The sequence below is a fragment of the Dama dama genome, chromosome 20 (genome assembly GCF_033118175.1).
Source record: "Dama dama isolate Ldn47 chromosome 20, ASM3311817v1, whole genome shotgun sequence".
In the NCBI taxonomy this organism is placed as follows: domain Eukaryota; kingdom Metazoa; phylum Chordata; class Mammalia; order Artiodactyla; family Cervidae; genus Dama; species Dama dama.
In genome coordinates this window covers 51,631,044-51,657,901 of record NC_083700.1, presented here as the reverse complement: position 1 = coordinate 51,657,901, position 26,858 = coordinate 51,631,044, and the positions used below count along the sequence as shown (strand labels likewise).

At 33.5% G+C, this 26,858-nt stretch overlaps 1 protein-coding gene across 1 annotated transcript in view; it reads right to left on the bottom strand.

The window, feature by feature from the left end:
- HFM1 (helicase for meiosis 1) overlaps positions 1–26,858 on the bottom strand; it is a 203,876-nt gene that overhangs the window by 55,230 nt on the left and 121,788 nt on the right. Inside the window, exons 8-24 of the mRNA XM_061168448.1 lie at positions 26,432–26,502; positions 25,871–26,003; positions 24,979–25,130; positions 24,337–24,414; positions 23,986–24,144; positions 21,789–21,989; positions 21,617–21,705; positions 16,802–16,845; positions 16,594–16,695; positions 16,045–16,190; positions 14,997–15,091; positions 14,261–14,394; positions 13,401–13,448; positions 11,465–11,545; positions 4,593–4,684; positions 3,022–3,128; positions 2,881–2,928 (exon numbers count right to left, since the gene is read on the bottom strand). Coding sequence (XP_061024431.1) covers positions 2,881–2,928; positions 3,022–3,128; positions 4,593–4,684; positions 11,465–11,545; positions 13,401–13,448; positions 14,261–14,394; positions 14,997–15,091; positions 16,045–16,190; positions 16,594–16,695; positions 16,802–16,845; positions 21,617–21,705; positions 21,789–21,989; positions 23,986–24,144; positions 24,337–24,414; positions 24,979–25,130; positions 25,871–26,003; positions 26,432–26,502 — 1,780 coding nt within the window. The remainder of the gene's footprint in view (positions 1–2,880; positions 2,929–3,021; positions 3,129–4,592; positions 4,685–11,464; positions 11,546–13,400; positions 13,449–14,260; positions 14,395–14,996; positions 15,092–16,044; positions 16,191–16,593; positions 16,696–16,801; positions 16,846–21,616; positions 21,706–21,788; positions 21,990–23,985; positions 24,145–24,336; positions 24,415–24,978; positions 25,131–25,870; positions 26,004–26,431; positions 26,503–26,858) is intronic.

Genomic DNA, 26,858 nt, shown 5'->3' with positions numbered 1-26,858 from the left:
GTGTCGACTCTTTGCAACCCTATAGACTATAGCCCTCCAGGCTCATTTGTCCATGGGACTCTCCAGCCAAGAATACTGGAGCGGGCTGCCATGCCCTCTTTCAGGGGATCTTCTTGACCCTCAGGGATCAAACCCGATCTCTTACATCTCCTGCATTGGCAGGTGGGTTCTTTACCACTTGCGCCATCTGGGAAGCCCTATGATACATATAGAAATAATTATAAAGGCATGAATTTTAAGAATCTGACAGTCCTAATCAAAAGAATGCATGATCCAATCCAAGGCAAGGTAAGTGAAAGCATTAAAATTACAAATATAGTGTTCCCAACAAGATGCTTGTGTAAAAATACCTTGATTTAATTTGACTCATTAGTTAATGCAACAGGGTATATTGTGAAATCCATTGTGAGACTCAGGAGACCTAGATTCTAATTCTACAGCTGCCCTCAGTATAGCACCATAACCTCAAGCAAGTCACAACTTACCTAGGCATCACTTACTTCATTTGTAAAATGAGAGGATTGGGGTACATGATCTCTAAGTTCTGCATGATCTCTAGGGATATTTAAATTTCTAGAGAAATATGGCTAAGAAACAGAACACTAATTTCTGCCCTCCAAGCTGTAGATCTGCCTGATGAGTAGTATACAACAGTGAGAAGTTTGTTTCTGAGATGTCAAGGTATTTGGGAAATAAAGTTTAATAAGACTTTAGGAAGTATCCTAGAGAAAGAGTGACCTCCCTTAGCTAAGGAGACAAAAGGAAATTCTTTGGCCAACTGGTTTTATTGAGCCCCATGAAAAAAACCATTTTTACTTTAAGTCACATGGTCTAAATCAAGTTGTTTAACACTAAGATATAACTACTCAGAAAACCAAGCACTTGATATAGCAGAAAAAGTATCATTGCTTGTGTGATTGCAAACTGAGTAAAGTTATTACAAGCTACAATATCATTTTAGTTCACTCTTCCAATTACTCTCCTCTATACAGACTTCCCATTCCTGGCAGAACAGTCACCCCATTATCACATATGCATGCCTTTACTCAGGTTATTTCTTTTAATATATCTTTCCAAGAACATCACTATTGTTCTACAGATATTTACTACATGTGTTTTCATACTGCCCATTATTTTTATACACATGGTTCTCATTCAAGCCAACTTGAAAGTTCTTGCGGATGAGAAGCACATCTTCTTTCTATTGTCTACCATGCCTCAACAGATCACACTCTCAATGTTTGTTGATTTAAAAATTCACAAATTATCTTTTTAAATTAAAGACAGAGTTTGGAGAAATTAATTTTACATCTGCATTCCGACTCCTCATTCTTATGTAAATGTTCTTTCTTTGTATTAAGGAAAACAAATTTAAAATGTTTTCAATTTATAAAAAACCTTCATAAATATGAATCATGGACAAGTAATCAGTATTTTAAGACATTTAACAATTAATTTTCTTAAAGACAACCTCTTTAACAAGCGGTGCTGGGAAAACTGGTCAACCACTTGTAAAAGAATGAAACTAGAACACTTTCTAACATCATACACAAAAATAAACTCAAAATGGATTAAAGATCTAAATGTAAGACCAGAAACTATAAAATTCCTAGAGGAGAACATAGGCAAAACACTCTCCGACATAAATCACAGCAGGATCCTCTATGACCCACCTCCCAGAATATTGGAAATAAAAGCAAAAATAAACAAATGGGACCTAATTAAACTTAAAAGCTTTTGCAGAACAAAGGAAACTATAAGCAAGGTGAAAAGACAGCCCTCAGATTGGGAGAAAATAATAGCAAATGAAGCAACAGACAAAGGATTCATCTCAAAAATATACAAGCAATTCCTGCAGCTCAATTCCAGAAAAATAAGTGACCCAATCAAAAAATGGGCCAAAGATCTAAACAGACATTTCTCCAAAGAAGACATACAGATGGCTAACAAACACATGAAAAGATGCTCAACATCACTCATTATCAGAGAAATGCAAATCAAAACCACAATGAGGTACCATTACACGCCAGTCAGGATGGCTGCTATCCAAAAGTCTACAAGCAATAAATGCTGGAGAGGGTGTGGAGAAAAGGGAACCCTCTTACACTGTTGGTGGGAATGCAAACTAGTACAGCCACTATGGGGAACAGTGTGGAGATTCCTTAAAAAATTGGAAATAGAACTGCCATATGACCCAGCAATACCACTCCTGGGCATACACACCGAGGAAACCAGATCTGAAAGAGACACGTGCACCCCAATGTTCATCGCAGCACTGTTGATAATTGCCAGGACATGGAAGCAACCTAGATGCCCATCAGCAGACGAATGGATAAGAAAGCTGTGGTACATATACACAATGGAATATTACTCAGCCATTAAAAAGAATTCATTTGAATCAGTTCTGATGAGATGGATGAAACTGGAGCCCATTATACAGAGTGAAGTAAGCCAGAAAGATAAAGACCAATACAGCATACTAATGCATATATATGGAATTTAAAAAGATGGTAACGATAACCCTATATGCAAAAGAGAAAAAGAGACACAGATGTACAGAACAGACTTTGGGACTCTGTGGGAGAAGGTGAGGGTGGGATGTTCTGAGAGAATAGCACTGAAACAAGTATACTACCAAGGGTGAAACAGATCACCAGCCGAGGTTGGATGCATGAGACAAGTGCTCGGGCCTGGTGCACTGGGAAGACCCAGAGGGATGGGATGGGGAGGGAGGGGGGAGGGGGGATCGGGATGGGGAACACATGTAAATCCATGGCTGATTCATGTCAGTGTATGGCAAAAACCACTACAATATTGTAAAGTAATTAGCCTCCAACTAATAAAAATAAATGGAAAAAAAACACAATTAATTTTCTTTACCAATTTACTTTCATTTCTCTTGTTTTAATCCTTCCTTCCATTGGAAATCTGGAAATAAACAAGGCAAACTTTTATTATTATTACTTATTTTAGCTGAATGAAACCTTTTTAAAAATTATTTTAAACATTTAATTTCTGTACCTGATAGTTACCCGATTTGGATCTTTGTTCAAAGTATTCAATGCTTTCTTTTCATTTATTCTTAATTGTACATCTAGAAATTCCTTGCAGCTGGCTATCATTGTGACCTATAAAATTTCAGCATTTGTTCATTTGGTTATGTCTATTCTTTACTTCTTTTCTCTCATTTATTTTTCTGTACTTATTTATTTTTAATGCTGCTTTGGGACATCACATTTAGCACATTTTGCCTTATACATGTTGCTTCTTTAAGGATTCATTCATTCACTGACAAATATTTACAAACACCTGTTATGTATGCCAAACTCTGCTACACACTGGGACTATAGCACTAAGACTGTAAAGATTAACAAGATGAAATTTAAAATATTCAGCCTAGCATATATCACATGATAAGCACTCAATAAATGAAGATTTCATTACTATCACTATTACTACTATTATATTATTGTTCAGGTTTCTATAGTTTGCAAATTGTTATACTTACTGAGGATAAGTTTTTAATAAAAAAGAATGCTGTTGGTATAAAGAAATTTGTATTCTAGAACCTACCTAATTCTCCCAGATAATTTTGAGCAAAGCACTCTGCTTTGAGTTCTCACACCTGTAAAATGAAACTAGAACCTTTTCTAATTCTAATTCTCTTTTACACTTACAGATCTCAAAATCAGATAGGTTAAAGTTAACTTGATTTCTTCTCAGTTAAGAATAACATTCAACACAACACTGTAAATCAACTATACTTCAATAAAAAGTAAATTAGAAGAGTATTCACATGAAAATACAAGCCTTCTACTCATCAATTTTTGTACAATTTTTAGTATCAATATAATAATCTTATTGCAATAATCAACTTAGATATTTTAAATAAAAAGTTTAAATTTGAGAATTTAAATGACTTTTAAATATAAAAGTCATGTTTCATGTTCATATCCCCAGTTAAGGAAGGAAGAAGCAATATAGTTACAGGTGCCAAAAATATGACTATGCTTCTATTCACTGCTACAAAGGTACCCCACTGGCAATATTTTAGGATAGCTTGTTTTTACTTCCCATTTTCTCCAAAATTAGTTCTTTTTTCTGGCCTATCATCAATACCATTCTCTTTCTACTGTTATTGTTATCCTGATGCAAAGGATTTAGGGAAGAGTTGCAAGTAACAGGCATGTGTCTTTCATTCATGGCAGACTTTCCTAATATATCATGCCACACCATCTTGGAATCATTCTCAACATATTATACTTGGTGGCCACTACCAACGTAATCAGAATTATCACGTAAGTTGAAAGGTAGTTGCTATCCTTTCTTCGGGTATGTATATAAATTTTCTTAGCCCTAATACAAAGATGCTAATGGAAATATAGTCTAGGGAGTAATATTACACATTTAAATTTAATTAATATTCCATAATTAAAGGCAAATAAGGAGGAAAAATATAAGCACTACTAGAAATGCTTTCTTTTCTGCTCATTTATTCTTAAATTGTAGGAGATCTACAAATTAGTCGTTTCCCCCAATATTATTTTATACTATATCATTGTATACTTATTTTCTTGTGAAAATTAATTTACCAGATCTGACAAAGTTTCTTTTCCACTGATTGTACAAAATTTCTTCACTGTCTCAAATGTGATATAATACCAAGCCATCAATCTTCCTGCCTCTGTAGAGAGAGATGGAAAAATAAACATTCCAAGTCAGCTGATACAACTTCCATTTTCATCAGTTTAACACACATTTCTTTAGCATCTCTACTGTGCCTTTAATAGCATCAGGTAGAAAAGACACCGAAAAATCTAGAAAACAGTTTCTGGAAGCTACAGTTTAGCTGGGGAGACAGCCACATGTGAAATAGCTAGACTAGAGGACAAAATTAAGTTAATAATAATGTTTACATATACCAACTTATGTACTGAGGAGATTAAGCCTAAGAGAATGGTCAGTGTGGGATTACCTTCTACAGAAAATGGGCTTTGAGTAGCATTTTAAAGTAAGCTATAGGCCTTAGCAGAAAGAAATACAGCCATTATGACCTCAGGAAAGAACAAGACTTGTTTATCAAAAGAGTAAAGTTAAAAAGACTATCTTTAGAATACTCTAAAGAGAGATATAGCTTAATAAACATACAACTACAAATTCAGGTCAAACTGACTTGCTTGAAATACTTGAGCTACCACTTACTAGTTATTAGGTAATCATGTGCAGGTTACTAGTTTCTTAAAGTAATAGGGGAATGATAGAAGCATGCATCTCATATGTTTATCATGAAGACAAATAAATGCAATAATATACACATAGTACTTAACACAGTGCTTAACATTAAATAAATGTTGCCTACTTTTATTATCAAAACATGATGAGTGATAGAATATGGAGACTCTGAAAGATGCCTGAAATGCTATTAAAGGAGCTTAGATTTTGGTTCTGATTTGTAAAATAACAGAGGACCACTGAAAATTCTTGAGCATTATTTTAATGAAACTGGAATTTGAAACTAAATTGTTTTGGAAATAAAACATTAGCTTGGCTGAGGGTAGGAGGATGGGCAGAGTGAGGATAAGTAATTGATGAAATGGAATTCACTTAAAATGTTACTGGCTTCAATTATAAGTTGTCAAAAACAGCACAAAGAATTTCAGTGAACACACAGAAAACAGCTGAGAAGAGGAAAATGGTATACTGCTTCTCAAGGAAAGGTCTAATATTTACCTATGTGCTACAGGTTTTGCTGAAGAATAAAGAGTGTGACATTCCATCACTTAGAGTCATCAGGAACAAGGTACAGTGGACAGAACTTAACCTCAGGAGTAGCTACTTTCTCAGTTAGGAGTCTAGTGAACATGTTCACCCAAAATGTGAGTAATGCAGTGGTTCATAAAAGTGATATTCTAAGAGCTGTGTGTGAGACAGTGAGAATATGACTACCAAGAGAACTAGTATATATTATATTTGAAAGTGAAAGTCGCTCAGTCTTGTCCAACTCTTTGTGACCCCATGGACTATACAGTCCATGGGATTCTCCAGGCCAGAATACTGGAGTAAGTAGCCATTCCCTTACCAGGGGATCTTCCCAACCCAGGGATCTAACCAGGTCTCCTGCACTGCAGGCGGATTGCTTACCACCTGAGCCATGCTCCTCTCATCCTGCGCTGTGTCGTGCTAAGTTGCTTCAGTTGTTGTCTGACTCTGTGTGACCCTACGAACTGCAACCCACCAGGCTCCTCTGTCCATGGGATTCTCCAGGCAAAGAGTACTGGAGTGGGCTGCCATGCCCTCCTCCAAGGGATCTTCCTGACCTAGGATCGAACCCCTGTCTCTTATGTTTCCTGCATTGGCAGGTGGGTTCTTCACCACTAGTCACCTGGGAAGCCCCTTCTTAGATGTTTATAAATTACTATAGAGTATCTCCCTGCTGGAGAAAATGAAAGTTTTTGAGAAAAGGCTTATATTTGCTGGCTGATTAGTAAGAATGAAAGTTACCTAGCTAAGGTATATAAATAACCTAGAAATGACTATGAAGAAAATCAGTCAAGGGAGACAGAATGGAAAGAATTTTAAAAGATTTGCACGTGAAGAGAGAAAATAAAGAGACAACTCACTATCAATATAGCTTTTGAATGATAAGTATTTTCATAGTAGCAAACATATGTATGTCAAAGTAGAAGTCATAGAGTTGGAGTGAGGAAGGGAACTAGAGGTGATGAGAATGCACCTCTCGTATCTCCTCCTGCAAGAAGGGCTCTAATGGATGGTCCCGGCTGCTATGTTACGAATCTATCATATGTACACACCAAGATCACACTTTTCATGAGGTGCTCCAAACAAATGACTGAGCATGGCAGGAATATTAAGGTAGACCTTAATGGGACTCCTCGGATGGGCAACTTTGAATTAAAGATTCCCCATCAACTTTGCCAAATGGTCTTAGGACTGCAATGCAGGACAGAATTCTCCTTCCTTTTATCTTTCCTTCCTTTCCTTCTTCCTTCCTTCTCTCTCCTTCATAGAGGTTAAGATTTGCATCCCAGTTTAATGACTTTCTGTGCCTCTTGCAGTTACTGTCCATTTTCATAAGGTTGTTAATCCTTAAATTTGCACAAAATAAGACATGGTCTTTTGAGCTCTCCTTCCATATACATTAGCAGGCAGAAGAGCTAAAAACCCAGACAAGAACACAAGCATATAGATAAAAATACCTAGAGACTTGAGTATTATGATTACAAATTAAAAAGGCAAAAGCAAGAAGCAGAATTACTGGAACATACAGACTTATTTAATACAAAAAATACACAAACAGATAAAAGAAAATAATAGTAAAACAAAGGATCATGAAGTCATAAAAAAGAATTAATTAGAAATAATATGCAAAGAGCATCCACCCACATTAACAGTAGGCTTAGTAATTATGATGGCAAAATCACTTCAGCATTCTTGCCTTGAGAACTCCATGACAGTATGAAAAGGCAAAAAGATATGACACTGAAAGATGAATTCCCCAGTTCGGTAGGTGCCAGGAAGCCTGGCATGCTGCAGTCCATGGAGGCACAAAGAGTCGGACATGACTGAGGAACTGAACAACAACAACAAAGTAATTATGAACCAACCCCTCTGCTGAAGGCAACCAAATCAGAAAAATGAAATACATGAAATATCTTTTACTAATCATCAAAGAACTAACATGATATTTATCTGGGAGGGCACTTAAAACCAAAAGAATAAGCACACACAAAATATTTATAAAAACTGACCACATATGGGTCCATAAAACAAGTCTCAACAAATCTCAAAAGACTGAAATCATACAGAGAACATTATCTGATACAAAGCAACTGTATCACATATCAAGAACAGTGACAATGAAACTAGAAAAGAAAAATAATTAGAAAACCATCAGATGTACAGAAGTTACAAACCAGATTTCCAAATAATCCATAGGTCAAAGAAGAAACAGTGGAAATTAGAAAATACAACAGATTGATAACGAAACTATTACAAATCAGTTAATAAAAATTCTTTTTTATTTATTTTTATTTATTTTTATTTTTTAGTTCTACCAGTTTATTGCTACCAACCCATCTCCCTCCACCCTCGTGCACACGTGCTCAGTTATGTAATCCCATGGACTTCAGCCTGCCAGACTCCTCTGTCCATGGATTTTTCCAGGCAAGAATACTGGAGTGGGTTGCCATTTCCTTCTCCATGGGTTGCCATTTCCTTCTCCAAAAAATTCTTATCCTTAAATAAATACATAGTATTCCTATATTTTTATGTAAACCTTTATTTCCTATAAATATATAATATATGCATTCCTATAAATTCTCGTATAAAACTGCATACTAAAAATAACAACGCTTATGGAAAAAAAGTATTGAGGCAAACAACAAATTCATACAACATTGTAACAAAAGAACTAACCTAAATAACCCTAATAAAAATACTAGCACAGTTAAAAATACATGTTAAATTCCTCATAAAGAAATAAGTACATTCATGTATATATAACACTTTGTGTGTGTTTAAAGTAACTGAATGGTTTAAGGTGTAACAAGAGTTGAGTATGCTGAGTTAATAAACACAAAGGACAAAATATCCAATGATTGCGAATTGCATAATATGTGTTTTCAAAGCAGAATATATAACCAACCTCAGCACAGAGGAGTAGGTAAAAGGGCATCATGCACAATAATTCTTCTGACAATTCAGCTGCATTCAGCTAGAAAGTATATTTTATGTTAAGCTGCTGTGATGCTAAATTTTATGTGTCAACTTAACTGGGCCATAGGCTGCCCAGATACTTGGTCAAATATTATGCTGGGTGTGTTTGTAAGGATGTTTCTGGATAACATTAACATTGAATTGATACACTGAACACTGATAGAACATTAGTGTTCTTTGCAATATTAATGGATATTCCATTTAGAACATTTCTCTGGGCAAATAAAAATGTAAAAATCCTAGGCTAACTATTTTTCCTCTTAGCACATTTAATATGCCATTGAACCCCATGAATCTCCTAAAGAAGATTTAGAGTAAAACTGCATTCTCTATTTCAGTTTGGAATCTCTTCCCTACACCCTCAGAATACACACTGAGATAAACTGTGAGTATGACACAAAGATCTGAATAGATTTTCACTATATTATTTATTGAAATATCACTCTCAGGGCAGTAGTTCTCAATTTTATGTGCAAAAATGCATCCAGGGTTCAAGCTTAAAATCTAAATTACCAGGTTTTACTCCTAGAAGTTGAGGATTTTAAGTCTGGAGTAGGGCTCATTAGTTTCATTTTTAACATAACAGCACTCTCAGATGATTTTGAGAGTAAGTAGTTAACCCAACCACACTTAGGAAACATTACTCTGCTATGTGATAAGGAATATTTTCAGCTCCAAGACTGGATTGTCCTTTTGGACACATCCTGCCTAGACATGCAATGAGTGAGGAGTGAAAGAGAAACCAAAGACATCAAACATTTTATAATTTTAGGCTTAACAAACTGGTTAGGCTATTGAGACAGAGGGGCAGGTAGAGATATTTTCCTAACATTGGACAAAAGAGAGCAATAACTCATGTTTTCAGAATTTTTTTTCCTATAAATGTTCACTACCCTATTTGATCATCATAACAACCTAATAAGGTAAATATATATATTATATACTCTTGTAATATATATTTTTATTTTGCAGATATGTATTAGTACTAAGGCTTAGTGAGTTTAAGGTCCCAGCTAGCATAGTAGCAGAAACAGAACTGAAATCCAGGTATTTGAAACAAATATTTTATGTTCATATCATTGTACAGTATTCCAGGTCAAATTAATGGCTATATGCTTCTGAGTGTCAAATTTCATGTCATATATGTAAGAAAAGATTTCCAATAGAAAATTAATGGTCAAATGTTACAGTAAAGGTGAAAGACCAAGATCAAAACCACAATTACATAATGACTATAGCTTAAGCTGTGAAGGTAAATTATGTTTTCAAAAAAATTATCATAAACTGAAAATAAAGGTCCAACATCTGCATGTTTAAGAAGCCCATTGTAAGGCAAAAAAAGTCAGCAAACAGAAATTCATTAAAGAAGCAAAAAAAGAGAATTAAAAGCAAGTTAAAAAGAATAAAATTAATCAAGTAGTATTCATTGATGAAGAAAGACAGCAAATAGTATATCAATTATTAGGTATGTTTAAAGGCAGAAGAAATGGTATCAGTGGATTCAAGAAGTTCCACAGGGAAAGAATGACAGTGGGAATAAGATTCTTGAGAGTTAAAGTATATAAAGAATAGATGATGAAGTTATATTAGTGATCCCTCCTATTGTATAGCACAGGAGGTACTCTACTCAGTACTCTGTGGTGACCTAAAAGGGAAAGAAACCCAAAAAAGAGGGAATATACTAATATGTATATGTATAGCTGACTCACTTTGCTGTACAGTAGAAACTGAAATACAACATTGTAAAGCAACTATATGCCAATAAAAATATTTTAAAAATAAAGTGACAGGGTTAAAAATAAAAAAGGAAGAAGTTATATTAGTGATTCTCATGCCTCCTCAGTGAGACATCCTAGAATACAAAGAAGGTAATTGTCACAAACAAATTAGATTTACCAGAATGAGGACCATGGGAGAAGAAAAAAAATGTTATAAATCTAGGGCTGAAAGTTAGGGAGGTAAATTGTTTTTAAAAACCTTATACAAATAAAGACATGACACAAAATCATACATTGCTATGGTATGGTTGCAAGTACAGAAAAATGCATTTAAAAATAGAAGGAGACATGAAATGCTAGATAGTCATATATTGATTTTTTCAAACTTTTCTATGCTTCCCAATTTTTATTAGGCAAACTCTCTGTTTTAAAAAAGATTAATTCGTTATAATGAAGTCAATATTTTTCCCCAAGAAACTTCTAATCATGTGTGCTAAAAACTACAAAACATTCTTTATTGCTTCTATTATACCCTATATAGAATCAAACTCTTTCTACCCCCTTCTGATGTCTATGTTAGAAGCTTTCTCTATCTCCTTTATACTTTAATAAAACTTTATTACACACACACAAAAAAAGAGAGAGGCAGAGACAGAGAGAGAAAGAGAAGGCACCCCAAGTAACCATCTTTATAAGCCTTGTTTGAATAAGTAAGAATTGGCAAAAGTTTAGCTACAAGAGTTACAATGGGACTGAAGCAACCCAAAGATTTGAACTTTTCAATCCTCTGCTAAAAGTCACCAAAGTTAGTGGACACAAATTTCATGCCTGTCAAAAAGGCAGCTCTATAATCTTATAAATAGGACTCATAATTTATCATGCTAATAATGATGATACCCTGTTGAGAACTGAAACCACAATTTAATTTTACCATCATCTAAATTTTAGTGGAACAAATATTTCAATTTAGTCTTAATTGTTAAATTTACTAACAACAATGAAAAAATTACCAGTTGGTTTGAAATTAATATCCTCATCCATTTTTATCAGGTCCAGAGATGACAAATCATTCAGATTCTTCAAACACAATTCTGTTCAATTGTAAAAAACACATTTTAACTTTAGTAAAATAAAGAAGCAACAAAAAACAGAATTTATTATTAAATATTCTGTAGTTGTGTTTCTGTGTAATTTTTCTGGGAAGAACTGTAGTCCCTACTTAAGTGGTAAAAACAAAACAAATGAAAAAATCTTATTTAAACAAAAGAGCCACCTAATACACTGAAAAATTTTTCTAACAGTAAAAATAATAAAAATAACACTCAAGTGATAACATTTACAACTTAAAATGATTTATTTGTATTATCTCATTTAATCCTCAAAAAGACCTGAATGAAATTGAAGGTTTAGGCTATGTAAAAATGTGAGATGTGTTCCAAGAATAAAGAGAGTGCAAGGACCTGAAGGGGAACAGCTTGATGTGGGTACAGGCAAGGGGATATCAAACAGGACTTTGTGGTGAAGGTTTGCATTTTATTCTCAGTGTGATGGTAAAAAGCTGCTTCCCAGGTGGTGCTAGTGGTAATGAACCCTCCTGCCAACGCAGGGGACCTAAGAGATGTGGGTTTGATCCTGGGTCAGGAAGATCCCCTGGAGGAGGCCCCCGCAACCCACTCCAGTATTCTTGCCTGGAGAATTCCATGGACAGAGGAGCCCAGCTGGCTATAGTCCATAGGGTCACAAAGAGTCGGACACGACTAAAGTGTTTAGCAAACGCACAGATTGGTAAAGCTACTGGAGAATACAGAGCAAGAAAATATAACCAAATTTAGGAAACAGCATAATCCATGCTAAGGATCCTTCCTAAGAAATTTAAGGCACACCTCCAAGGAAACTAAAACATTCTATCCAGTTACATAATAAATTGAGCTATTCATTATAGGGAAAAATTAGCCACTCTATAATAACTGAAAATAAGACAAATATGAACTGTTACCAATAGTTAAGAAAAGTTAAATCATTACAGTTACCAGAATATAGCAAGATATTTCTTGGTAATATTTCATGAAGTATTTCTCATTTCATGTGTATTTGATCATTTTGATAAAAACAAAATACGCTTTTAAAACTCCATTTCAAATTTAGTCAACACAGAAAGCATAATACAACTATTTTACAGATCTGTTTCTCAACAGCAGCATTATTAATGTAAGCTATCGCTTATCAGCATTTTTTAACAATATATTTATTCTTTAAGAATGATAATTTTACTACTTCATCCTTATCTCTGAATTTTTATTTGCCATATGTGTATATACAAGTAGAGAATAAATTAAAATTGGCTAAATATTTTTAGGGATCTAACAGTTTTTTCTTTTACTGGAAGACAGTCTCAGTACAATGTAGAGGCAACAATTTCTACTCCTAATAAATGCTCAACAATCTTCTGATATTTTCAAAGATATGTAATGAAATACTGAGTTCAAAAATGAAGGAATGAAAATACTCATTTCAAAAATGAGATAATGAAATTAACTGAAAACTAAAACTGAGGTTTGACAGGAATACTTCATTAGAACAGACTGGGATAAGAAGCCCATAATCAAGCTAGGCTTATATTTTCAATTAAAATTAAACTAGAAAAGGAAAATAAATAATAAAATTGTATATCTATAGGCAACATTTCCAAAGACCAGGATCATTTTTAAAAATAAATTAACATGTCATACAAAGGAAGATATTCTGATAAAATTAATAGATTAATTCAGAAAAAAAAGTGTATGTGCAAAGCTTTATTTACCTGTGAAAAAAGAAATCTATATATTTTTTCTGCAAATAAAGTAATTTAAAGAAATATTTTACTGTACTATTCCTATTTTCATAATAACTAGACCTTTTCATTAAAATTTACAGAATATAATTTTTTTAGAAGGAAATGCATCTAACCTTGTAATTTTGATTCAATTCCATCTTTGCTCAATCCAGATGCAAAACCTATATAAGTTATGAAAATTTATTAAAAATAGAATGAGATTTATTCATCCTTAGAGGCTTACTTTGATACCCCAGTTAACTAGAAAAGAGTAGTCTAACTAAATCTTAAATAGAAAAAAAAAGTACCTTAAAGTTAAAAAAAGGCTTAAAGATCTATAGAAATAACCACTGTTGTGAAATCCTTTCAATATCAGTTGGCTTTCTTTTGTTAATTTTATTGTATAGGAATACTACATGTATTTTTTCCTTTTACAGATCTGAAACTTTTGAACCTGTGGAATTAGAATGGTATTATAGCAAGTCAGGTTTTAATTTGATATTCTGCAATCCCAAGTATTTTTATTTTATAATCTTTACCACAAAAAAGAACCCTCTAGAACCAACATAACCACAGGTGTTATTAGCTTTAGAAGGAAGATGAAAATTCCAGCAGCAACAGTATTACCATATATTTTGGTTTGAACACCAGTTCAGACAAAATTCAAAAACTGTTTTTGATTTTAGCCATCAGGGAAGCCCTTTAACTTATCTTAAATAGTTCTAAGCATTTAAAAACTTTTTACTGGAGACAATTTTTTTCTAAAAGGTTTATCTTTAACGGTGTTGATTTCAAGCCTTATTAAAGGACTAGAAGTAAAACAGATAAAGATTTCTCATGTTTGTCTGCTCTTGCCTCTAAATGTATTTGTTATAGTTGTTACTTTTACTTCTGCTACCTATTAACTTCTATAATCTATTCTGTGACCTATTAGTAAAAAATAGGCCCAATTGGCTTGATAAAATTACTACTTTTCAAAATCAAAGTAACAAACCATAATGAGATGGATTTTTCAAGGCTCTGATATAAAGCAAGGTTGATCGTATCCATTCCAAAGCAATATTCACATTTGTGATAGTATGCAATACTATCTCTGCATTTAAATGCTCAATAAGATGTCTGTGCAAACTAATGGGGAAAAAAAATTTTTTTCATTAGTAATATGTATTTCAATGTCATAAAACATTGTTTAGAATAATATTTGAATAATTTAATGATACAGTTGAATATAACTGAATAATATTGCTACTTTAATAATTCACAAAAGTTAATTTTCAAAAATACGAGTAAACCTTAATGTCAGTTTTACTTTTCAAAAGTTATAGATTTCTTTCTACTCCATGACTCTAGAAGACAACATTGCTTTAAAAAAAGGGTGGGGAATAGATTACATCCTATTTTCCCCAAGAGTATGATAATCAAAGACTTTACTAAAAGGTCTCAGGTTACCCGTCTCCTATTATTATGCAAATTTTAAAGATGTGAAAATTATATTCCTCTTATTACTAATTTGGCCTTTTATAACAAGAATACATGCAACTGCATGCTGATAAACAATGCTAAACAACTATTACACTGTCTTTTACTAACAATTAATTTCTTAAAAGAACAAACTTTCTAATTAGGTTATTGAAAAATTCCAAGAAAATGGCCTTAGAAAATCCCTAATCTATTAAAAGGAAAAATACAAGACATACTAACATTATTTTTTGGAATATTTTACATATTACCTGCTTTCTACAGTGTCACTGCAAGCTAGCATCTGAATATACTTCTCTTTTGTGCTTAACCGAGTCATAATAACTGCAGTAGCTGTAGTGTCAAACTGGAAGAAAAAAAAAAAGGGAGACATTTAATAAAGAAAAGTACATGTTGATACCAGTTTTCTTCAATAACTCAAGATTTTCATTTTATATTAAACAATTGCCTGTCTTAAATAACAGGTCAAAAAGACCTTAAAAATGCTTCTGAATTGAATGTTAACTGAAAATTTACCTTAAAATCCTCCCAATAATATAGACATAAAAATACACTTTAGTTTCAATATAACAATTTTGGCAATAGTAAAACCAAAACAAACTTAGGTAACTGGTTAAAAGCTGCAAGATTTGGTGTAATTCACATATAATCTAAATTATCCTATAAAAATTATAAATTTGTATAACATAATATTTTGTTATTCTCTGAAGACATTCCTCCTAAATTTTACCTTAGTACATATATGAATGACTTTTTCATTCAAGAATTTGTCAGATTAGGCCATGTTTTGTAATGTATATGGGCTGATTTTTAATTGTCACAATATCTGGGGACCACTACTGGCATTTTGTGATAGGATCCAGGGATGCTACATGTTCTGCAATGTCCTATGCAACAAAAAACAGTCCCATCCAAAATGCCAACGGCATTTCCATTCAGTATAAAAAGCAAACAAAACAAAACAAAAAAATCCCCAAAGCCAAAAAAAAAAAAAAAAACCCAACCCAAAAACCCTGTAACAGCATATATATTCACAAACTCAATCATTCATCAACAAGGAGTTCAGAGGGAGTGAAGGGAGTACTTGAGATTTGTGAAGGGAGCTATGTGGGACTTTTGGTGAGACTTGTTTTACGTCTACTCCTCCATGATAGTAGTAGATTTTCTTAGTTACATTTATTTTTAAACCTACTCTAAATGTGAAATATTAATCTTTCATTTAACATAGAATACACATTTCTTTTTGCTTTTTACATTGTCTTTAAAATGAATTACAAAAAGTGAAATACTGTCACTTACTTGAGGTCGACCAGCTCTACCAATCATCTGTAGAATATCTGTTTCACTGTATTCTTCAAACATTCCTCCAGCATAATGCATTGTAGATTTTATAACCACTAAGTGAGCAGGCAAATTGACTCCCATGGCTAAGGTACTGGTAGTAACTATCAAATTAAAGAATATTACTTTTAAGTCATATAACTTTATTGTTTCAGGTAAAAGTTTTCTTATGAAAGATATATTTTTATAAATGTATAACAATAAAAACTTATATATAGGAAATTTAGAATAAAAAGAAAGAAAAGAACATCACCATGTAAAATAATATATCTTAAAGCTGAAAAACTACTAATTCCTATTTTTCAAACTGCACAGTGTTTGCTAAAATAATAAAGAACTAAAACTGCAAGAGAGTTTACTGTAGCACGTATTTATACGGGTAGTTATATAACTTAGATTCTTGGAAGAAAAACAGAAATAAGTAAGAATACCTGAGTTTTTTCTTTTTTTCTCTTAAAATATTTTCCAAAAGACCTTATAATATCCACAAGAAAAAGGTTTACTTACAAAGAACTGGTATATCTCCAATAGTAAAAGCTCCTTCAACTACTTTTCTATCTGACAGTTCCATACCAGCATGATGATAAGCAACACCATGTATTAAGATATCTACAAAAGAAAAATGTCATCTGTCATGTACTTTTAAAGTTAATTAGTAATTGGTTCCTTTTATCTATAGCTGAAAATATGATTTATAAATTATCTCTAAACCTACCTCTCAGTTTTGAATCTTTTATGGAATATGTGCACTTTTGTAACCTATTTAAAAAACACAAAATTATTGAGTTTTTCCTATTAGCATCAAAAACTTGGATAGTGTATTACTTAATTATTTTGAAGACTACAGATATCAAAATATGTTTATAACATCATTTTTCAAAAACCATCTTCAATAAGTAAAGACTATCTAACTTTTACACTGAGAAGTCCCTAATTTTACCACTAGGCAAAACAAAAACAAAAACCCTTATATAATCCAATTTTTAAAAGGGAAGAGGACCTGAATAGACCTTTTTTTTCAAAGATGACATTCAAAAAAAAAAAAGATGACATACAAATGGACAACAGGACAAGAAAAGGTGCTCAACATCACTAATCATCAGGGAAGTGCAAATCAAAATGACAATGAGACACCACCTCACACCTGTCAGAATGGCTATTATCAAAAAGACAACAAATAACAACTGCTGATGAGGATATGGAGGGAAGGGAATCCTTGTGCACTGCTGGTGGGAATATAAACAAATGCAGCCACTATGGAAAACAATATGGAGATTTCACACAAGTTTTAAAATAAAACTACCATATGATCCAGCAATTTCATTCCTAGGTATTTATTCAACAAAAATAAAAACACTTAATTCAGAAAGATATATGCATCCCTATGTTCACTGCAGCATTTACAATAGCCAAGATATGGAGGCAATATGTGTCCAACAATAGATGAATGGATATATAAGATGTGGTACACACACACACACACACACACACACACACACACACGTGGAATATTACTCAGTAGTAAAAAAGAAATGAAATCTTGCCATTTATTTGTAACCACACGGATAAACTTAGAGGGTATTATGCTAAGTGAAATAAGTCAGATAGAGAAAAGCAAAAATTATATGATTTTCCTCATATGTGGAATCTAAAAAACAAAACAAATGAACAAACATAGAATAAAAATAGAGTAATAGATACAGAAAACAAACAGGTGGTTGCCAGGGAGGAGGGGGGAGCAAAGGGAGAGCAAATGTATAAGTGAGATTAAAAAGAACAAACATACAGTTACAAAATATGAGTCATGGGTACAAAATGTAAAGTGCAGGAATACAGTCAATAACTATGTATCAATATTACCTTATATAGTGACAGATCATCATGACGATCATGACAATCGTCACTAGACTTATTATGACGATCATCTCGAAATGTACAGAAAACACCAAATCACTCTGTTGTAGAACAGCAACACTGACCCCACAGAGTTGATGGTCAATTATACTTCAAAAAGGAATAAACAAATTTTCATGGAAAAAGATGGTGGGGAAGGGGAACTAGATGAAGGTAGTCAAAAGGCACAAACTTCCAGTTATAAGATAAATAGGTTGCTGTTCAGTTACTAAGACATGTCCAACTCTTTGAGACTCTGTGGACTACAGCACATCAGGCTCCTCTGTCTTTCACTATCTCCTGGATGGCTCAAATTCATGTCCATTGAGTTGGTGACACCATCTAACCATCTCATCCTCTGCCATCTCCATCTCCTGTTGCCTTCAATCTTTCCCAGCATCAGGGTCTTTTCCCGTGAGCTGGCTCTTTGAATCTGGTAGCCAAAGTACTAGAGCTGTGCTTCAGTAACAGTCCTTCCAATGAATATTCAGGACTGATTTCCTTCAGGACTGACTGGTTTGATCTCCTTACAGTACAAGGGACTCTCAAGCATCTTCTCGAGCCCCACAATTCAAAAGCATCAGTTCTTCATTGCTCAGCCTCCTCTGTGGACCAACTCTCATTTTCATGCACAACTACTGGAAAAACCATAGCTTTGTCTATACGGACCTTTGTCAGCAAAATAATGTCTCTACTTTTTAATATGCTTTCTAGGTGTGTCATAGCTTTCCTTCTAAGGAGCATTCATCTTTTAATTTCAAGACTGCAGTCACCACCAGCAGTGATTTGGGAGCTCAAGAAAATAAAATCTGTCACTGCTTTCACTTTTTCCTGTCTATCTGCCATGAAGTGATGGAACCAGATGTCTTAATTTTAAGTTTTTTTAATGTTGAGTTTCAAGCCAGCTTTTTCACTCTCCTCTTTCACCCTTATCAAGAGGCTCTTCAGTTCCTCTTCACTTTCTGCCATTAGAGTGGTATCATCTGTATACGTGAGGTAGTTGATATCTCTTCTTAATCTCTTCTGCTTCTGGTAGGTCCTTACCAGTTCTGTCCTTTATCATGCCAATCCTTACATGAAATGTTCCCTTGATATCTCCAATTTTCTTGAAGAGATCTGTCTTTCTCATTCTATTGTTTTCCTCTATTTCTTTGCATTGTTTATTTAAGAAGGCTTTCTGATCTCTCCTTGGTATTATCTGGATCTCTGTATTCAGATAGGTATATCTTTTCATTTCTCCCTTGCCTTTTGCTTCTCTTCTTTCCTCGGCTATTCATAAAGCCTCCTCAGACAACCATTTTGCCTTCTTGCATTTCTTTTTCTTTGGGATGGTTTTGGTCACTGTCTCCTGTACAATGTTATGAATCTCCATCCATAGTTCTTCAGGCACTCTGTCTACTAGATCTAATCCCTTGAATGTATTTGTCACCTCCACTGTATAATCATAAGGAATTTGATTTAGTTCATACCTGAATGGCCTAGTGGTTTTCCCTACTTTCTTCAATTTAAGCCTGAATTTTACAATAAGGAGCTCATGATCTGAGCCACAGTCAGCTCCAGGTCTTGTTTTTTACTGACTCTATAGAGTTTCTCCATCTTTGGCTACAAAGAACATAATCAGTCTGATTTTGGTATTGACCATTTGCTGATATCCATGTACAGAGTTGTCTCTTGGGTTGTTTGGAAAGGGTGTTTGCTATGGCCAGTGTGTTCTCTTGACTAAACTCTGTAAGCCTTTGTCCTGCTTCATTTTGTACTCTAAGGCCAAGCTTGCCTGTTCTTCTGGGTATCCCTTGACTTCCTACTTTTGAATTCCAATCCTTTAAGATGAAAACTACGTCTTTTCTTGGGGTTAGTCTAGAAGGTGATATAGGTCTTCATAGAACTGTTAAACTTCAGCTTCTTCGGTATCAGCGGTTGGGGCATAGATTTGGAGTACTATGATGTTGAATGGCTTGCCTTGGAAATGAACTGAGATCATTCTGTCTGTTTTGAGATTGCACCCAAGACTGCATTTTGGACTCTTCTGCTGACTCTGAGGGCTAGTCCATTTCTTCTAAGTGATTCTTGCCCACAGTAGTACATATAATGCTCATCCAAATTAAATTTGCTAATTCCCATCCATTTTAGTTCACTTACTCCTAAGATGTTTAATCCTGCAATCTCCTGCTTGACCACGTCCAATTTACTTTGATTCAAGGACCTGTATTCCAGGTTCCTAGGCAACCTTGTTCTTTACAGCATTGGACTTTACTTTCACCACCAGACACACCCACAACTGAGTGTTGTTTCTACTTTGGGCCAGTCGCTTTATTCTTTCTAGAGCTATTTATTAGTAATTGCCCTCCTCTCTTCCCCAGTAGCATACTAGTTACTTTATGATCTGGGGTGGGGTGGGGGGCGCTCATCTTTCTGTGTCATATCTTTTTGCCTTTTCATACTGTCCATGGGGTTCTCCAGGCAAAAATACTGGAGTGGGCTGCCATTTCCTCCTCCAGTGGACCAAGTTTTGTCACAACTCTTCCCTATGACCCATCCATCTTGGGTGGCCCTGCATGACATGGCTCATAGTTTCATTAAGTTACAGAAACTCCTTCACTGTAACAAGGCTGTGATCTATGAAGGGGAAGATAAATAGTTACTAGAGATGTAATGTTCAATATGATAAATATAATTAACACTGCTGCATGTTATATATAAAAGTTGTTAAGAGAGTAAACCCTAAGAGTCTCACCACAAATGAAACATTTCTATTTCTTTAATTTTGTATCTACAGGTATGGATGACAAATATTCACTAAACTTAATGTGGTAACCATTTCATGCTATATGTAAGTCAAATCATTATTCTTTATACCCTATACAGTGCTAGATGTCAATTGTATCTCAATAAAACTGGGGAAAATAAGGAAATGAATAGTTAAAAATAAAACCATCCAAAAAAAGAGGGAAGACCCCCGAAAGCTCAGGAAACACTTTCACTATGAGAATACTACCAATTAACTCCCTGAAGTTAACTAAATTTTTTCAAAATGTAAAAAATTCTTAAATTTAAATGCATGCTATGCAGAAAAACTATTTTAAAAAAAATCTATGGAGACCAAAGTAAACAAAATGTTGGGTATGTTAGACAAGTTTAGAAACCTTAGTAACAGAATCTTGGATAGAAAGAAACAGTAGAATGTTAACATTTAACAATTAGGTAGAAGAAGTGAAAAGGGACTTAGACTGAGTAGAAAGCAAAACAGGAAGAAACGTGGTAGACAGTAATCATGACAACACACAGACTGGTGTTTTTAAAAAAGGTGGGAGTGGTCAAATGTGTTAGAGGCTCCTGAGAGATGACTTGACAAGATTGGCTTTAGTAAAAGATCACAACAGATGGATTGGAAGTGAGTAAAAAATGAAGAAATATGAATAATCTTTCAAATATGGCTTTGAAATAAAGAAGACAGGATCACAGTTGTACTAAGATTCATTGTCTTATTAATCCTCCAAATTACTATTATCCTTATTTTACAGATGAGGAAGCAGGCTTGGAAAAGTCACGTACTTGAAAAGGTCAACCCAGTTTTCTCATCTCATTTAGGTTATCCCTGAAAGTCTTTCTACATACAAGAAAATATTTTTAAATATACCTCTGTTTCTGTTCCACAGTCATAATAAATTTTGCGTCTTTCACAAGAACAGAAGCAGCCTGTTGCACACCTTTCCTTGTTGCACAAAACTAAAAATGAATGAATAATTTTTATATTAATCATATTAAAAATTAAACACTGCATTAAAAAATAATCAACCAACAATTCATACCACAAGTGTGGGTTTCTGATCAGAGTATGTTTGTATAATACTGGCAATTTTGTAGTTGAGGGTTAAATCAAACTTGAATTCAGTTTGGTTATCACTGCTGGGAAACCCAAGAACCACTTTCCGAAGTTTCACTGGTCTATGTCTCTCATCCATTTTCAGACACACAGCAGATCTTTCACCATCTGAAAGCCATTCTGCAATCTTTAAATGACAGAAACACACACAATGAATTTTTTTCTAGTAAAGTTCTGTGGCTAAAATGCCCAATTGCAGATCACCTTAAAGTCAAGGTATAAAAATATTTAGTCAAGTAGTCTTTTTCAATATTACATATTTTAAAGACACTATTCAATTGACATATTGGTAAATATTTTCAATTAGCAGCGTTTCAAGATTACACCAACTTTTTAACATGATAAACTTTCAATTATTATTGTTTTGTTTTATTTTCCTCCTATAGAGTCCAAATTAAAATTAATTTCAGCAAAGAAATTTAATTTCTCAGTAGCACTGTAACTTCTTTGCTATTTTTCAGAACTATGCTCCGATATAGCTGACACTTCTTTTGTGTTATACTGAATACCAGCTGAATATAGCAAAGTAATGATTGGTATAGGCTGGCAAAGGTTGACAACGTTTCTAAACAAAGAACAAATAAACACTTGTGAGATGGAAATGCCAAAAGCATATTTCAGACTCAACTCTAGAGTCCTTAGTTAATTTCTGGAACTGTGGAGAGCAATCCTTAACTTCACATAGACTGGTTAGGCTTCATGCTCTGCTCTGAAACTGTTTCTTTGACAGGAAGATTAATGAGTTTCTAATTGCATAGGAAGGAATTATTAAAACATCTTCAAGGCTCTCATAGGTAGGGATGAGAACACGAATTTACAATTTGAGAAGGCCAAGGATAAAGGCAAAAACTGAGGAACAGGACTTATAGAAAGAGACAGACGGTGTTCACAGAAGTAATGATTATCACAAAGGGGAAGAGAGTTTGAAGAATTAGAGTACTGATATTTAGTAACTGCTTACAAATCAATATAAAAGTTTAGTATCCCAGTGTGAAAGAGGACAAAGTCTATGACCTGGCAAGTTGCAAAAAAAAAGAACTTAAAGTGACTGCCTAAAATATTAAAAATATTTACTTCAGTAGTAATCAAAGCAGTACAAAATTTTAAAATAAGGTACTATTTATAAATAATAATAACAATTTATAACAATAATTTCATTACACTATCCAGCATTAGACTACAGATAAATAGCTGATGGTAGAAATATAAATGAATGTAACATTTATTGACATGGAAACACTAAAAAGTAGCATGCAAGTCATAAATGAGTATTCATATTATAAATTCATCAAAACATCTAGAAGGACAAATGCTGGGTTTTTGTTGTTTATACATACTTTAAAATTTTCTCTATTAGTCTTGAATATAAGCAAAACAAGTTGTCATTTTAAAAATAAAAATGATTAACTGTGTTAAAGGCAAAATTTTACACTAGATTAGACAATACTGTATAGCAGCTTTTATGAAAACAACTTCTAAGAATTAGCTAAGGGAACAAGTCACCTTACAAGTAGGCTGTTAAATAAACAGGAGTGAGAAAGCAGAGTGAGACTGTCCTATTTTTCAAGCTTGCCAAAAAACTGAAGAAAAAAGTAGGACATGTATTTGTTACAGAAAGTATAATATTGCACAATTATTTCTTTACCTGTTCGTGTACCCTGTTAACTGTGAGATTCTCCTGAAGAGCAGGGTCTATATGTTTTCACTTTTGCATCTATCATGAGTGCCTATGACAATTCCAGGCAAACAGAAATGGGGGAGGTGGATGGCAATCATTCAACTAATTATTTCTATTTTCTATCATATTTGCTAGACAACTAGAATCAGCTGATTACAACAATCATATTAGTCAACTTATGAAGTGTCTAAAACCCATGAAATTATGACTTTTAGATACTAATAAACAATGGACTTGCACCAAACATACTTTATTAAATCCACTCAACCAAATTTCATGGTCTTAATACTGTCATATCTATGAGATCTAACCATAACTTTCCACAACATACCTTCCAATTAAATTGGTTAGGTGATTATAGAAAAAAACTCCTCACTTTTCTCTAAGATTAAATATTTCACTAAGCCATAAAAAAAAAAACTGATAGATTAAAATTCTAGCTTACATCCTCAGCATTTGGAATTGTTGCAGATACAGCCACAAATCTCATTGGAATAATACTGTTGGTATTTTCTACAGCATGAGATAAAAACTGCACAGTTTTCATTCTGCTGACTACAACTTCAAGAGTTGGTCCACGATTTTCATCTTTTACAACATGTACCTGAGGAAAAAATTAAGACTCATTAGCTAAAAATAAAAATCTATCTAGTCAACTAAAATGTAAAAAAATATTAAACACACTTCCCTAAGAAAATAAGCATTTTCCCCTTGAAGGGATAAAGCACGTATAGAGTCTTTCCATTCAAATCATCTCTTTGTGTTTATATCTGAAAGTGAATAATGTGTTCATTACCTCATCAATGAGAAACAATCGAACCAGCTGGACCAAAGAGTTGTCTCTCCATTTTCTAGTCATGCTATCCCATTTTTCCTGGAAAAAAAAATGCAAGTGGTTTAATATGATAAGGAATTATAATAAGTATTATTAAGATATTGATAAAATTTTAAGATGACATTACAGATGATGGGCAATATTTTAGTTATTAATGTTCCAGTTAATATTGATGTCTTAAAAGTATCCAAAGAGACTTAAGGAATTTTGATAATATTGTGTTTAAAAAACTGAACCCCCATTTATTTTTAACTTTAATTCAAAATTATAGTCTAATTACCCTTTTTAAGCTCTGCCAAGGTCCTCCCTCTATAATACATAATATTTGGATAAAAGAATACAGCAACAAGTATGATTATAAGTTGTCCACAATAACAAACTGCCTATCCATATCTTTTGCCAATTTACTCCCTTTAGTTGTTTATCTTTTACTAATTGACTTGTTACTGTTCCTTATATACCCTGAACAGTAGTACTTTTTGTTTGTTTGCTTCACATTGCAAATACATTCTTCTACTTTGTATTTCCTTTTAGTTTTTATTCATGGTAAAGAGAAAGAGATATTTTCTAAAAAACAAAAATATATATATAAATAACACCTACTGGAGTTGTCATAATAATATGGGCATGCTGAATCTCAAATAGGTCATCCATTACTGTATCTCCAGTGAGTTCTTTACAATTCAATCCTATTGGTCCAAATTTTTTTTTCCAATCATCAAAACGCTGACTACACAGGGCTTTTATTGGTGCCACTGCAATATAAGATATCCATTTTGAATGTCAGTGCAATTTAAAAATTATTTTCACAAATGTTAATAAAGTTAGCACACATCTAGATGCTACCTAATATTTATAAATTAAAAGTTAATAACATAAACATATTCAGAAATATAAAGTTAATCACTGAGCAGAACTAACAAGATAAAATTGTTCAGGAAATTGTAATTAATAGTGAAGAAAGGTAAGGCAGGAAATTATCACCCTTTATGATCACTGTCTTTTTTTAACCATGTGTATAAATTTGGGGGGCTTCCCGTGTGGCTCAGATGGTAAAGAATCCACCTGCAGTGTGGGAGACCTGGGCTCAGTCCCTCGGTTGGGAAGATCCCTTGGAGGAGGGCATGGCAACCCACTCCAGTATTCTTGCCTGAAGAATCCCCATGGACGGAGGAGCCTGGTAGACTACAGTTGACAGGGTTGCAGAATCATGACATGACAGAGTGACTAAGCACATAAATTTTTTGATGAAAAAAATTTTAATATATATCTTAAAAAGGAGAGTAGAGGGAAATCTGGGAAAATGTGTTTTGAAATCTGGGAAAATGTGTTTTGAATTCAATGTTAACAGGACCAAATGTGATATGTCTTTATTTTAAAAGTATGAGAAACTAAATAATAATTCTTATGTATTGAATTTGAACTTATTTCTTACTTTTACCTCAATGGTTTTTCATTATTATGATTATAACTCTTTCAATATACAGATACTTACTGTAAACAATTTTAATGTTTGACCATGGCAATGGTACTTCCATTAACAGTCTTGTTATAGCTAGTTCAAACACTACAGTTTTCCCAGAACCAGTTGGAGCACAAATCACGAAATTCCTATCTGTATAAAGAAGCTAAAAAAATAAAATTTAATCAATCATAGGATAGAATTTTTCAATGCTCAATTTGTTAGAAAATATGCCTTAGGAAGAGGCTATGGAATAATAGTTCAAATAACTTCTAAACTTACTAAAATAAGCTTGCTTTAGATCCGCCACTCTCAAAAATTAATACTATTAATAATTTATCATCAAGTTTTGTCAAAGTAATATGCTAGACCTAGAAGTAAATAATTTATTTAGCTTTCAGAGACAAAGTCTAAACAACCCACCTATGAAAATTACATGTGTTCATTTAACAAACATTTTTTGAGCTCCTATAATGTACCAATCACTGATAGCAATAAGGACATAAAAATGAATGTGATCTGGTTCTTGTCCTTAGAGAGCACACAATCCAGTCAGAAAAGGTAGACAGGTAAATAATTAAACAAAATACTTACATCATCAAAGGCTTTGGACTGTATATAATTGAAATATGGGAATTCTTTGAAAATACTTCTAAATTTAGCAGCTGAGAATAACATTAAGGAGTCAAATATTTCAAAATTTTAAAAACTGGTTACTCAACTGAAAAATTAAATCAATATTGACTGACAATATTTAATTTTGAGGCTTTAATATTTGCTATTTTGGCATTGTAAGAAAGGGACAGACAGCTATAGAGGGAAGGATGGAGATGGCACCACAAGAGGCTCAACTAAGAGAAAGGATCAGTGAACTTAAAAGATAGGACAGTGGGATTAATGCAATCAGGGCAGCAAAACCAAAAAGACTGAAAAAGAGTGAAATTAGCTTAAGAGACTTATGGAACAACATCAGGTGGACCAATATACACATTATAAGGGTCCCAGAAGAAAAAGAGGTAAA